Below are 15,642 nucleotides of genomic sequence, written 5' to 3'. Positions count from 1 at the left end.
ATGTAAAAATTTAATCCTAGAAAACATTTTTTCCACTTTTAACCCTATATTGTAATCAGATGACTACAGTCATTATTTGTAAGTAACTGTATTAGCTCACGATGGAATTCAAATAACCATGCCTGTCCATACAAAGTACTACCTTATTTTGTACCGACAACCCTGGTTTACCTTCTATAATTACTGAACACACTAAATCTAGAGCAGATGGAATGACTATTTGTCATATATACACATACTATACAGGTGTACAGTACAATGAAATGGGTTTTATCTGCATATCGCAGCTTGTTTTGAAGCTAAAAAAAACACAACAATAACAATAAGTAAAATGTCTTCATTAATAAGACAACCCCGAAACACAAGACAGGTATTAAGATATTATATGAAGTTATTCCAGCTATTATCCAAAAAGATAATACTTTCATTTCATAAATATGAAAACACACTGTAAACTCAGACTTACAATGAGTTTAGGAGTTTGTAGGTCAGTGTCGGCCACATCTAAGGCACATTTACGCCACATATATGGCACATAATCGAAAAGACTGTCCATATCAGGGGCATGTACTGTTAGCATATTTACCCTGTACAAAGTCAAGCTCATGAATGCCTGAGCAGCTCAGTTCAATATAAAGTTTGTGCTTGGCTGCAAAGTGGGATCAATCGCTGAACGACGATTCACTGTCGGAGCTGTTGTTGTCTTGTTCTTCCATCTCCTTCTTTCCATCTGGTACAGAAGCATCCGGCGTACTGAAAGTGACAGTAACAAGTCAGTGAGAAAGGTACACCGATCAGGCATAACATTATGACCACCTTCCTAATATTGTGTTGGTCCCCTGTTGTTGGTTGCCCCATATGCAACAAACTGTGATGCACTGTGTATTCTGACACCTTTCTATCAGAACCAGCATTAACTTCTTCAGAAGTTTGAGCTACAGTAGCTCGTCTGTTGGATGGCCAGCCTTCGCTCCCCACGTGGATCAATGAGCCTTGGCCGCCCATGACCTTGTCGCCAGTTTACTACTGTTCCTTTCTTGGGCCACTTTTGATAGATACTGACAAACTCACTTACATTCTTACGCTTGCCCATTTTTCCTGATTCTAACACATCAGCTCTGAGGATAAAATGTTCACTTGCTGCCTAATATATCCCACCTATTAACAGGTGCCGTAATGAGGAGATAATCAGTGTTATTCACTTCACCTGTCAGTGGTCATAATGTTAAGCCTAGCTGGTGTATATTCCTGAATATAAGTGTATTTGTTGTTTCTTTCTCCTTCTTACTTCTTGTGATGTAAATGTAGCACCCGACGTAATGTCTGGACTGTTTTTTTTTGTTGTTGTTCACCTTGAACTAGTAAAACTGACTGCCTTAATTATTGTTTTTTTACTTGGGATTATTACGGGTGGACAATTTAGGTAAAACTTTTATTATTCGATAATATACAATATATACAGTGGGGCCAAAAAGTATTTAGTCAGCCACTGATTGTGCAAGTTCTCCTACTTAGAAAGATGAGAGAGGTCTGTAATTTTCATCATAGGTACACTTCAACTATGAGAGACAAAATGAGAAAAAAAATCCAGGAAATCACACTGTAGGATTTTTAAAGAATTTATTTGTAAATTCCAAGGCCATGGCCAAGACCAAAGAGCTGTCGAAGGACACCAGGAAGAAAATTGTAGACCTGCACCAGGCTGGGAAGAGTGAATCTACAATAGGCAAGCAGGTTGGTGTGAATAAATCAACTGTTGGAGCAATTGTAAGAAAATGGAAGACATACAAGACCATTGATAATCTCCCTCGATCTGGGGCCCCACGCAAGATCTCATCCCGTGGGATCAAAATGATCATGAGAACGGTGAGCAAAAATCCCAGAACTACACGGAGGGACCTGATGAATGACCTGCAGAGAGCTGGGACCAAAGTAACAAAGGCTACCATCAGTAATACACTACGCCGAGAGGGACTCAAATCCTGCAGTGCCAGGCGTGTCCCCCTGCTTAAGCCAGTACATGTCCAGGCCCGTCTGAAGTTTGCCAGAGAGCATATGGATGATCCAGAAGAGGATTGGGAGAATATCATGTGGTCAGATGAAACCAAAATGGAACTTTTTGGTAAAAACTCAACTCGTCGTGTTTGGAGAAAGAAGAATGCTGAGTTGCATCCCAAGAACACCATACCTACTGTGAAGCATGGGGGTGGAAACATCATGCTTTGGGGCTTTTTTTCTGCAAAGGGGACAGGACGACTGATCCGTGTTAAGGGAAGAATGAACGGGGCCATGTATCGTGAGATTTTAAGCCAAAACCTCCTTCCATCAGTGAGAGCATTGAAGATGGAACGTGGCTGGGTCTTCCAGCATGACAATGATCCCAAACACACCGCTCGGGCAACGAAGGAGTGGCTCCGTAAAAAGCATTTCAAGGTCCTGGAGTGGCCTAGCCAGTCTCCAGACCTCAACCCCATAGAAAATTTGTGGAGGGAGTTGAAATTCCGTGTTGCCCATCGACAGCCCCAAAACATCACTGCTCTAGAGGAGATCTGCATGGAGGAATGGGCCAAAATACCAGCTACAGTGTGTGCAAACCTGGTGAAGACTTACAGGAAACATTTGACCTCTGTCATTGCCAACAAAGGTTATGTTACAAAGTATTGAGTTGAACTTTTGTTATTGACCAAATACTTATTTTCCACCATAATTTACAAATAAATTCTCATTTTGTCTCTCATAGTTGAAGTGTACCTATGATGAAAATTACAGACCTCTCTCATCTTTCTAAGTAGGAGAACTTGCACAATCAGTGGCTGACTAAATACTTTTTGGCCCCACTGTATATTATCCTCCTATACAAAATGTAATTCTTAAAATAAATGATGCATTTGGTTACATAATACAAACAATTAAGATGGTAAAGATGGTACTCATATTTATTTTTACATTGCCTTTAATGTAAGAGCAATTTAAATTTAAGTTTGGTTCACGTCTAATAATACAAACCATATACACTGACATGCCAGTAATCATTGGATAGCAGTATGTAAATTGATTATAAAGTGGGGTTACCTCAGGAGACGGCTTGGGAATGTACACACCTGTATAAGTTGTGAGATGTTATCTTGTGACTGAGATTGAGCACTGGCCACTGTGCTCATGACAAGGCGAGGTGAATTTTCGGGGTTCTCATGAGACATGATAGTGCGTGTGGTGTGGGCATTTAACAGTCCTTGATCCACAGTGTTGCATGTGAACTAGAAATACCCACAGCGCAGTGGTCACCCACAGGTGCTTAATGATCATGACCATCAGCGCCTGGCTAGAATTGTCCGTGCTAACAGACAAGGGACTCCAGAAATTACAAGTACATTCAATGCAGGAAGCCATACACACATATCCAGCAGGCCAGTGCAGCGTTCTTTAGCTTCCATGGGATATGGGAGCATAATACCCACTAGAATGCCTCTGTTAACACCACGATACAGCGCCTCACCTGGGCTCGTGAAGTTGCTAACTGGACTTTACAGGACTGGCAACATGTGGCATGGTATGATAAGTTACAGTACCAATTGTTTCGGTCTGATGGTAGGGTTTGTGTGGTAAAGACTCCATTAAGCCATGGAGCCTAGTTGTCAACAGGGCACTGTGCAGGCTGGGGGTGGTTCCATACTGGTGTGGGGTGTGTTCTCATGGCATGGGTTGGGTCTACTTGGTCACCTAAACTCATCATTGACTGGTGCCCACTTCACTCATTTCACCGCTTGGTGACCATTTGCAGCCCTTCATTGACTTCAACACCCGAACAATGATAGGATATTCCAGTATGATGATGCACGGTGCCATCAGGCCCAAAGTTGTCCAGAACTGGTTCAATGAGCATTCTAAAGTTTCGACAAATGGTGTGGCCTGCACGTTCGCCTGACATGAGCCCAATCAAGCATTTATTGATCCTGCACCTACAAATACCACTGAGCTGTGGGTGGCTATCCAGATGGGGTCCTACATGATACGTTCCTGTTCCATGACTAGCACATTAGTGTGTAAGATCTCTTTATGAGGTTTTTCTGATGGTGAATCCTTAGTAAGTATCTCATAAACTTAAAAAGTACTTCTAACAGATGGTACTGGAAATACTTACTCTAAGAGATTGGGATCCAAACCTTCAAGCATCATTTTGTTTTTTATTGCCATCACTGGAACACCCTTAAGATGGAAAACAATTGTTGAAACAATTAGATTCAGCTTGCAGATCAGAGGATAGTATTTTAACATTACTATGTCTACAGGACTGTAGTTACACCATGGCCAAAAGTATGTGGACACCCCCAACATTCCTTTCCTGTTTCAGCATGAGTGTACAACCATGCACAAAGCACCCACTGAACACTTCTGGGTTTGAATTGGAACACCCACTGTAACCCAGGCGTTCTTGTCAAGCATCAATACCCACTGCTATTTTGTTTAAATGAATTCCACTTGCATTCAAAAATCTTGTGTAAAGCCTTCCCAAAATAGTGGAGGCTGTTACAGCTGCAAATTGGTCCGTGGATGGAATGGAATGTTTAACAAAATCTTCGTCAAGCATTCACATACTTTAGGCCCTTTGTATATATAACAGCACAGCAGGAAAACAGCAGCTGCTTACCACTTGCACCATTTTGAGATATCTGGCATATCGTGGGTCCTTTGCTACAGTCATCACATTGTCCACCTCTGCTTTACTCTCATGAAGGCTGTTCTGCCCTTGTCCAGAAACCTGCAAAAAGGTACATAGATTGAACTACTAATGCTAAAATATTACACAGTGGTTTTAAACAGTGGATTTAAACCATGGCATATGGGAGCATAATACCCACTAGAATGCCTCTGTTAACACCACGACACAGCGCCTTACCTGGGCTTGTGAAATTGCTAACTGTACTTTACAGGACTGGCAACATGTGGCATTGGCCGATAAGTCACGGTACCAATTGTTTCAGGCTGATGGTAGGGTTTGTGTGTGGCGCAGACTCCATTAAGAAATACTGGTGTGGGGTGTGTTCTCGTGGCATAGGTTGGGGTCGCCTAAACATTTCACTGCTTGGTGACCATTTGCAGCCCTTCATTGACCTCAGTATCCCCACAATGATAAGATATTCCAGCATTTCAGCCTGACTGCTTTCATTATCCTTGAGATGTATCTAGATCTCAGTCAGAGTCTAGAGTGCTGTGTAAAAGTTTTTTGCCCTTTTCCCAATTTCCTAATTGCAGGTGTCACCTTCGTATACTTTTTATATTTAAAAAAAATACAAGGTTTGTCAATCTTTGTGCTTGTATCAAGCCATTAAACAAACTCCAGATTTTAGTTTTTATTGCATTTTCAAAAAGTGTCCCAACTTGTCTTGAAATAGGAGTTTGTGTATAAACACAGTTGCACTGGAAATGTGCAACACTTAAAGGGTATTATGGTGATGTGTATAGAATTGTATGAAATTTACTATAATTTTGAGTTCAAATGAACATATACGTCTTTTGATGAATGTCCATGTGTGCTATTATTCAACCCCAGCCTCAGTACTTGGTGAAACATACTTGATAACATACTTGATACTTGATCTAATGAGTGGTTTTGGTAAGTGCTAACAAGCCTCTGACACCTCTCTTGTAGAATCTTCACCCATTCTTCTCAGGAAAAACCTCCAGCTAATTGAGGTTTGATGGCTTTCAAGCTGCAACTGCTTATTTTGTAATTGCTGAAGCAGCCAGTCATATTGTGACAAGCAGTTTTTATTTATTCTCTGTTTATGTTTTTGTGTCTTTCGTTTATTATTTTGTTTCTGTTATTTTGGATTTAATTTTACTACTGCACCTTTTGTTTGAGTTTTTTTTAGCCAGAGTATTGTTTTACCATGGTTAAGCATCCTGCATACTGGGTTCATTTTCTTTTCTTGCAGGTGCAGGGCTACACCTGGTGCCTCAGTGGTGAGGCATGCCTCGCTCCATTACACAAATCTTTTCTTTATATTTTTGTCAGTTAAATAAAGGTTCAAGAAAATTAACAAATGACCAATGACAAATTTACTGCATTTTACTAAATGTCCCAAATTTTCTGGAAATGTATATTATAATGGAAATGTATATTAGATATGGAAGTTGGTATATTATATAGAATGGTCATGACATAATTGATCGTATACTGATTTGACACATTATTTAGTATAGGAGTGTGTTGAAACAGGCTTAGTGATTTAAATGAGCCACAGTCCATTACCTGACTGTTTACAAAATTATTAAACACACCCATGAGCAATGCAATTTATCAAGCATTTTATTTATTTTACATACCATCAAAATATTCTATGGATTAAAATTCATACTTGTAATCTATAGAAATAAATAATGCTCAGTTGGGATTGATTATTAATTTTCTCATTATTTGTAAAAGAAATGAGTTATTATTAACATTTGTAATGGCCACCCACTTTGCTTCATCAGTGTCTCTAGTTGCTCATGCCTTCAATGAAAATGAATGATTTCAGTCTTTTTAGGAACTGTGTTGAAGCCATTGTGAAGGCAGGGTTAAAGGTTTTACCTCAGAAGGAGGAGAAGAAGCAGTTGAGGTTGCAGTACTACTGGGTCCCACTGCTGGTCCATTCGTCTCTGTAGAAAGCCTCTGATCCACTGTTACTTCTTCCAAGCCAGGAATGGAGGACAGCTTTAAATGAGAATAAACTGTTGGTCAAATGCTGATATGTTCATGGTAATGTTAATTTTTTTACTATAAGTGTAAGCATACAATTCAATTCCCAAATCAAATTCCCAAAAATCTTCTCATTAATTGACTTAACTACATTTAAATAAATAGAAATTTTAATATGCAGTTAAAATTACAATTTCTATGATAGTATTTTTAATCATTTTAAAATATAAATAAAACATTAGTTTGTATATAAGTGTTATATTACAATGGTTTACAATTAGGTGATTCATCATGTTTTAAAACTCTACTTTATATTATCATAGCATTAAACTTATGATTATATTTGACCATATTTTGGGCATAATTCATTAACCCTAACGTAAAACAAGCACTTATGTGTACTTTTATGTTGCTAAATCAGGTAATCATTATTTAAAATACTGTACATGCACTACATGTAAATAATGTATCATGTGACTGCAAGGTGTGCATCTTTCTCTCAAACTGTTCTTGAGTTTAAAACATGCAAGCAATGCAATACAAATCACAGCAATGTTGTTTACAAAGCAAGATACTTCATTAAAATCCTTGAGAGTATTTATTTAATCCTGTCTGCACTTTTATATGGTCTGTGGTTATATGAGTTATGAGGTGCAACCAATGGAACAATGAAATTGTTAGACTTGATGCAACTGGTAATCCCCATGGTGTGATTTGCATTGGTACCTCCCTAGGATTTATCCACTGGCTTCTTTCTGTTTAAGCTATGTTAAGTAAACGCATGTTACCAAACAGTGTTAACACAGTATTACCCAAACACATTTTACCCAGAACGGGCTCCTGTGGTATTCACATTCTGTAAAGCAATAGTTATTTCCATGCATATGTTAAAAAAACATCTTAATTTACCTTCGCTTCCAAGATGCTGAGGGTGGTTTCGATTTGCTGAATCCGTAATGATATTGTTGAAAGTTTCTACAAAAAAGTGTGACAGTAAGTATTATTATTTTGCTAATTATTAATATTAATATTATTTTGACCAAACAGTTTGGTTTACATTTTGAAAATCATACCACTGTACTGGACAGTATAAAAAAATATGCCACCATATTTACTTAAACTAGTGCTGGGTTGCACTGGGTTGCGCAGCAGTACGTTACGTTTGAATTTCAGCAGTGCTATTGACCGGTAGGTCTGAAAGAAAGGGGATTGGGGGGAGGTCAACTGGAGGTGCATTTATCAGTGTGCTCTTAGTGCCAGTCCATATCCCGAATAAAAACAAGGAGGAGAGTTTTAGGAAGGCTTCCCGGTGTAAAAACTGTGCCAAATCTGGACCAGTGCTAACAAATTTGCAAATTCAAATCTCTTGAAAGTTTGTTAACAAACTGAAATCTTTTAGTAAGGGGGAAACATCTGCCACCACCAAGTCTCACTGTGGGTATAGTGATCTTTTGATAATGCACAGTGTTGTCTTTGTGCCAAATATACCTTCTGAAACTATGGCCAAAAAGTTTAACCTTGGTCTCATCAGACTAGAACACATTCCCCACATGCTTTGGCAAGCTTGAAAGGCTTCCGTCTTGCCACCCTACACCACAGCCCAGACATATGAAGAATACGGCAGATTGTTGTCACATGTACTACACAACCAGTACTTGTAAAAAAAATTGCATTAGTATTAGTAATAATTACATTACCTCTTCACAGACAGTAGAAAAGCGGTTGAGAAAGCGGACAGTATGAACGATGAACTGATTTAGGAAAGCAACAATTCTCCTTTGCTGGATTGCTGGAACCTAGGGTTAAAAACAAAAGAGGCACAATGGTGACTATCAAACTAAACAAATAGATTCAAACAAGTGAGAGATTGTACAGACAAAGATTTTCAAAAGTTTTAGAACCAAAATAATGTCTTAATGTACTCTAAAATTGAGACCAAATAAACAGTGAAAGATAAAAAAAATAATAATAAGATTTTCTGTTAAGCCATAGCCAAATTTTGCTGCTATAAACAATAAAACACACTAGGCTTTTTTCTACAATAAAAATCTAATATTTTTCAAAAAGCTCTTTCCAACACAGACTTCTTATTACATTTCTAGGTTTGCTTTTACTCTTTTCTCCAGTTTATCTTTAACCAGATCAAAGGGGTTTTAATGTTAAAAGACAGGCCATTCCTTGATGTGAAGCCAACCATCTTGCTCTTGTCTTCTAGGGTAGTTCTGACATGGCCTAGAGGTATGGTACGACTCATTGTATTGATGTAGTATAAACCCCTGAACAACTAGGCATAAACCAAAGGGTATTGCATGCAGCCTTATAATGCAGTGTTACCATCACGCTTTCTCCTCCATATTTGAGAGTTGCTGTCACATGCTGATAAACCGTTCTTATGTCCAAACAGCAGTACAAAAAACATGCGTGATAAACTGAAGATTTAAAATTTTGATTAATGAACTACATTCCAGTCGTTATTAGTCCACTGGTAGTGCTGCATGGCCAAGGTTCTTTTTGTTATATTGCTATCTCAGTTGAAACTGAGACTTGCATACTTCCACCAGTGTTTGTCTCTGCTTGCTGATGTTGTCCCATGAGGCCATCAGACAAACTGCTGACTATTTGTAACTTTGTTTCTGATTATGTTGTGTCATTGGGTCTACAAGAGCCATGTCAAACTCAAGGGCCATCAGGTATCATTTCATGTGGCCCGTAAGAACTTAAAAGACTTAAAATACACTGTAAAATTGTACATAAACTGCATCTCCCACAATGCATGCCGATTTTGTGACCCGCAAAGTGACCACATCCTGCCACTAGATGGCAGTGTTTCCACATCAGGGCTTAACTGAGGCGATTTTCCAACAAGTGCTGTTGAGAAATATTGACAAATAATCCCAAAATGTACAATAAGAGAAAATTGAAGCAGAATGAGGTAATTTAATGAAAGATGGGAAAGTGAATATAAGTTTGTGCTTCAACAAGAAAAAACGCTACGTTTCTTGTCTTATGCCTTGTTCACACTACATGATTTTTGCCCTGATTTTCGCTCGCCGACTGGTAGATCTGCTGGCTCTGGAGCAACTTACATATCAGATTAATTATAGGGAGCAACTCGGTGTTTGCTTGGCGATCGAAACTTGGCTCTCAATCGCTATGTGTGAACTACTCAACAAATCGATCCGAGCGCTCGGCGACTTAAGATTTATATCTAGCTTGTCAAATATCTGGATTTGAGTTGGCCGACTGGCAATTAGTGCTAAAGAAACTCAAGATACGGCGTGAGGGGAAACGCAGGGGAGGAGTGTAAAAAGTGGGACGGGGGCATAATATAGTTTATATCAGAATACATCGGCACACACAAGTTTTACAGTATTTCTGACCTTATCGTTCATTTATTAACCTCCAACTCACTATAGAACAATCCATGCTGTTCGCATAGCCAAATCCACTCAGATTAATTTATTTTTTCTCCTTGATTTTATGCTGCACATCAGCACACAAACTTTGATCGTTCGCTACTTGTTGACGTGCATCTTTGGACGTGCTATCATTAAACCCCTTGTCACTTCTCGCGTTTGTTTTCGTGACAAAACGTAGTTCGGGAGACCAGAGAAGCTCGCCTGCAATTCCAGTTGGTGATAGATCATGTAGTGTGAAACCCCCCTATCGCCGATCAGTCGTGTAGTGGGAAAGTCACACCGACTTGAAAGACTCCTGATTACAAGAGATCCTGTTGTGTAGTGTGAACTGTACAGCAACCTGACAACTTGGAAAGTCGTGTAGTGTGAACTTGGCATTATGAGGCCGTGTCTGTGGTAAAGGAGTACAATATAAATGTAGATATACATTATAAATATACAGTATAAATTTGGCATTTTGACACCAAACACAGAATTTAGCCTCCAAGAGAAACAACAAATTGTCCAAGACTTAAAAGACTGCGAGGGCCACCATAATGCAGATGTGGCCCTTGGTGAAAATGAGTTTGACACCCCTGCAATATACTAATAGCAATATGCTACATTCTGCAGTGCGATATTGTAAGTACTGACCTACAGGGTGTAGGAACACGGTCTATTCCAACAAAGCAGGGGGTGTGTAAGTAAAAAAAAAGAGTTTGGGACCCTTGTAGGAATTGTTTGCATTAACTCTCAATGCTTATGTTATAACTCTGATACTGCCATTTTTTAGATTCCTTTTTTCTGACCTAAATATTAATAAAAATAGGAAAAACTAGGTTTTTCTTAAACTGACAGATAGTGTTAAAGTTATAAAAGAGCTTCTGACAAAGACTGAGGCTTGACTGTTTACATCCCTCCTGCCTGCCAGTCGTTAGTCCTCACAAGTAAAAACATGGTAGACTCTTTTGCTAAACAGCTAGTTTTTTATACTAATATGGTAGCCGTGGAAGCAAGAAATCCTACTGTAGTTTAAATTATACTCTATGCGCCTTTAAAGTCATAACTGCCTCCATTTTTAAACGGGTAAACAGAAATTCTGTAGTCAAATATCATAATATTATAATCAGATGCGATTTAAGGAATTGAAAGTAATGAGCTCACTTTTGTAAGATCTACACCCGATCCTATAATCGGTAATCCATCTTCATCCATTATAACCAGGCTTTAAATCCAGACACTGTGTTAAAATAAATGAAATCTATTTCTATTTTCAGTTATTAGTAAACATCAGTGTGGATCCAGTGCTCGCGTGACTTGAATGTGACCTGTGACGCCGCTCACTGCAAGAGCTACACGCGCCAAACTAAAAGTCTTTCCTTAGCCCAGTGTTGCCAACTTAGCGACTTTTTTCACTATATTTAGCGAGTTTTCAGACCCCTCTAGCGACTTTTTTTTTTCTTTAAAAAAGCGACTAGCGACAAATCTATCGACTTTTTCTGGTGCTTTGGAGACTTTTGGAGAATCGGACATGACAGCATATATCGTTCTGCAGTTACTGTTCTGTTGATTTGTCCTACCGAGCATGCGCATATCTGTTTATGACTCGTTCAGTGGAACGACTATAATTCTGTGCTACCGTTGCCTAATTTATTTCTGCTAGCGGTTAGTAATGTGTGGTTTTAGTTTTAATTCCTTTAAAACTTTAAAGTTTAACCATCTGCGACCATAACATTACGACAACACAAGAGGTATTCGGTTATTTTTTAGTTGTGTGCTTTCTTAGCAGTTTAACTGGTACAGTAAAGGTTGTGTCTAATAAAGTTCATTACTGAGTGAATATGTTGAGCATTTATTACGTTATCTTTGTATACGTAAAACAATTTTGTTGCTTTTCCCTTGTCAGTTCTGATTATTTGTTCCTGATTTCATATTTTTTGTAGCTATAGATAAGATCTGTGTGATCTATAGTTTTCTCACTGGGATCTTATCCAATAGGGTATGATAAATCACAGAGGCAAAACCTTAGAAGATATTCCTCATAGAGGGTTAGCATATTATTTACTACAAAATGTTTTGTATATTGGCTAATATAAAATTTAATTTAATTAAAATCCTAATAAATAAATTTGAAATATATGTCTGAGATACAGATCAATGGATCTATCGCTACCTATAGTATATAATAATAATATATAGACCTATTGAGATGTGCTACCACTACTTATAATAAGATATAGACCTATCGACATGTGCTATTCCTTATGCAAATTAGGCGATGACGTCATCTAGCGACTTTTAGGACAGCCAATAGCTACTTTCTTTACTGAGGAGTTGGCAACACTGCCTCAGCCTCGAGTGTAGCCAGCAATGGCGGAACCACTGAGAAGACGTGACACGTCGATTTACTTCATGTTATCATCAACAAAATCAAGTTAAAATGTATTATTTTTAGTTTAACTTGTTGAAACGTTTTTATCATGTTTAAGGCTGAGGCTCCTACCACGCTGACACTTTTCCACACACACTACAGGACCAAAAGTGTGAGGAGACATGAACTTGAGCCAGTTAGGCAGCCCATTCCAAAAATATAGGTAGTAATATAAACCTCGTATCCCTCTGTTTACAGTTATAACAGCCCCCAGTGTTCTGAAAAGTCTTTGCGTCATGCTTCCTTTCCACCAATGCCGATCCCTGCTCTGGTTGAGGAGAATGAAGCTAACCCACGCCCCCTCCGACACGTGGGCAGCATGCCGTATGCATCTTATCACCTACACTTTGACGAGTGCAGTGCAGCTCAGCGTTGTATACGGAGAGACACACCCTGGGAGCACTCTTTTCTCATCTCTGTGCAGGCGCCATTAATCAGCCAGCTCATGAGAGAGAGAGAGACCCCATCCGGCTTAGTCCCGCCCATGTCTGAACAACAGGCCAATCGTTGTTCATGTGGCCACTCAGCCTTAGCCAGCAGGCGGAGCTGAGATTTGATACGATGTATTCAAGATCCCAGCTCTGGTTCCAGTGAGTGTTTTTGCCGCTGCGCCACCTGAGCGGCCTTCTGAAAAGTCTTCTTACAATATTTTGGATTGTGTCTATGGTGATTTGTGCCTAAGTCAAGTCAAGTCAAGTCAAATTTATTTGTATAGCGCTTTTTACAATGGACATTGTCTCAATGCAACTTTACAGAATTCAGGACCAACAGATCAAAAACCCCTGTTGAGCAAGCCGAGGGCAACAGTGGCAGGTAAAAACTCCCTTAAAAATACAGGAAGAAACCTTGAGAGGAACCAGACTCAGCCCCCATCCTCCTTGGGTGGCCTGGAGGATACTTTAAATAGGATTTACACAAATCATGCATACACAAAATTAAATTGAACTAAAAGTTATAGCTAGCAAAGAAAAAATAATTATTGGAGTTCTTCATTATTTAGTCCAGTCAGTGATAAAGTCCGTAGTGAGTTTTTGAAATTTTTGGTGCAAACATGCCAGGATGTCCGTCATATCTAGCAGGAGCAGCATTGTTGGCGTGGCAGTCTCGACTTACAGTCTTCAACCTTGGGTGGGTAAACAGGTTTCACCTCGGAGTAAAACAACAGAAAATGCAGTTAAAAATGTGAATTGAGTAATATGTCAGTTTTATAGAGAGTAGCGTTAGACTCCGGCACCCCTAATCATTACAGCATAACTAAAAGGGAGAGCGAGCAGGTAACAAAGTCATGAAGGCTTTCACAGGACGTCAGCACCCACCATCATCAAACCTGAGTGATCAGACAAGAGAGGCAGAACAACAGCAACCCAACATCCCTGATCACCACAAGTTTCTATGACCAAGAACCCCCAAGCTCTGCACCTTTGTCTATATTTGGGGTGGGCAGCTCCGGTCCTAGAGGTCAGAAATCAGACGCAGCCAGAAGCCAACACACAGCGCCAGCAAATCTGACAAACAGCGACCCCCAGGACCGGAGCCACACACCCCTAGTTTGGAAAGACTAATCAAAAGCCTGAGTAAATGAATATGTTTTCAATCTAGACTTGAACATTAAGACTGTGTATGAATCCCGAAGATTCAGGAAGATTATTCCGAAGTTGTGGCTTCCCAATTCACCCAAATCCTGTTTAGTAAGGTTGAGGTCAAGGCTCTGTGTGGGCCCCTGGAGCTTCACACCAAACTGTTTTTTATTGTCTGTTTTACCACTGTTTTCACCACTGGTGGGTATTCACTGGGCAAAATGCAGGAACCACCCTGATCAGGTCACCAGTTCATCACAGGGCACACATACTGTACATACCTAGAACAATTTTACTATCTCCAGTTAACCTAGCTGCATGTCTTTGGACTGTGTGAGGAAACCAGAGAACCCCCAAGGAAAGCCACACAGACACGGGGAGAACAAGCAAACTCCACACAGAAAGGACCCAGACCACTCCGCCTGGGAATCGAACCCGGACCTTCTTGCTGTGAGGCGACAGTGCTACCTACAGAGCCTAAGTCTCTATGGATGTTGCTTTGTCATGCTAGAACAGAAAAAGGTCTTCCTTAAACTGTTGCCAAAAAGGTAAAAAAAAAAAAAAAAGTAATTTATTTTATATAATTGATATTAAACACCTGTTGGTAAAGGATATGCCTAAACACCTGAACTCAATAAATAAAATAAGTGGCCATAAACTTTTGGCCATATAGTGTAGGTTTGATTTAGAGAAGCCAGTTTAACATACATGCTTTTGGAGAAAAATCCACAGACATGGACAGAACATGTAAAATTCTAGACATTAGACCTAAGCAAGAATCAAATCCAGGTGCCCAGTACATATGTTATGGTGCAGCACATCTTGTACCAAGTATTAATTTTTTCATTTAATTTTCTTTACCCTGGCTAGGGTCCCGGTGGGTCCTGTTCATCCAGAAAAACTGGACACTAGGCAGTTTTACCCTGGATTTGGGACCACTCCATTACAGGGCTTTAGCCATTTATAGTTGGTCTGTGCATGTGGCAATCTCTCAAGCCAGAAAGTCTGCACACCCCTTTCACCTTCTCCACATTTTATTATGTTACAGACTCATTCTATAATAGATTGAGTTCTTTTTTTGCCTCAAACATCTACACACAATCACTAATAATTGCGAAGCATAAATTAGGTTTTAGGGTTCCTCACCCAATGCCTTTTATTAGAGACAGGAAAACCCCAATCACTGTTGGCAAAGTTGCGGCAAAGTTGCTGTAAAGCTGCTTCTGCTATTATGCAAAAGTGGCAACTGACAGAGCGCAACAAGTTCCCACAACATGTTTCCTTTTTTTGTGTAATCTTTAAACAGTAGGGATTCATCACAAACTATTGTGTAACATCATTGAGTACTTTATTATTTTGACAGCTGTGCTTTCCACATTTAAGCCCAAGACTTAAGCGAGTTTAAAGAAAGTAAACAAAAATAACCACACCTACTTTTTATTTTATTCCAGGTCATTCTGGAGGCAGTTTTTTATAGGTTATACCTAGTTTCTTACTTTATTAGAGTGTATTAAATGCGTAATATTTATTACAAATACGACCACTACAAAAAGC

At 39.3% G+C, this 15,642-nt stretch overlaps 1 protein-coding gene across 1 annotated transcript; it reads right to left on the bottom strand.

Moving 5' to 3' along the window:
- Positions 1-317: 317 nt before the first annotated feature.
- On the bottom strand, positions 318-11,386 carry washc3 (WASH complex subunit 3). The gene is made up of 7 exons (XM_063004051.1): positions 11,245-11,386; positions 8,380-8,478; positions 7,592-7,657; positions 6,575-6,697; positions 4,649-4,759; positions 4,142-4,206; positions 318-753 (listed from the first exon to the last, which is right to left on the bottom strand). Exons 1-7 carry the CDS (start codon positions 11,293-11,295, stop codon positions 663-665), a joined length of 606 nt encoding a protein of 201 aa, XP_062860121.1. The 5' UTR covers positions 11,296-11,386; the 3' UTR covers positions 318-662.
- Positions 11,387-15,642: the final 4,256 nt, after the last annotated feature.

Source organism: Trichomycterus rosablanca, chromosome 1 (genome assembly GCF_030014385.1).
Source record: "Trichomycterus rosablanca isolate fTriRos1 chromosome 1, fTriRos1.hap1, whole genome shotgun sequence".
In the NCBI taxonomy this organism is placed as follows: Eukaryota; Metazoa; Chordata; class Actinopteri; order Siluriformes; family Trichomycteridae; genus Trichomycterus; species Trichomycterus rosablanca.
The sequence above is the reverse complement of the archived record's forward strand: the minus strand, read 5'-3'. Positions and strand labels throughout refer to the sequence as shown.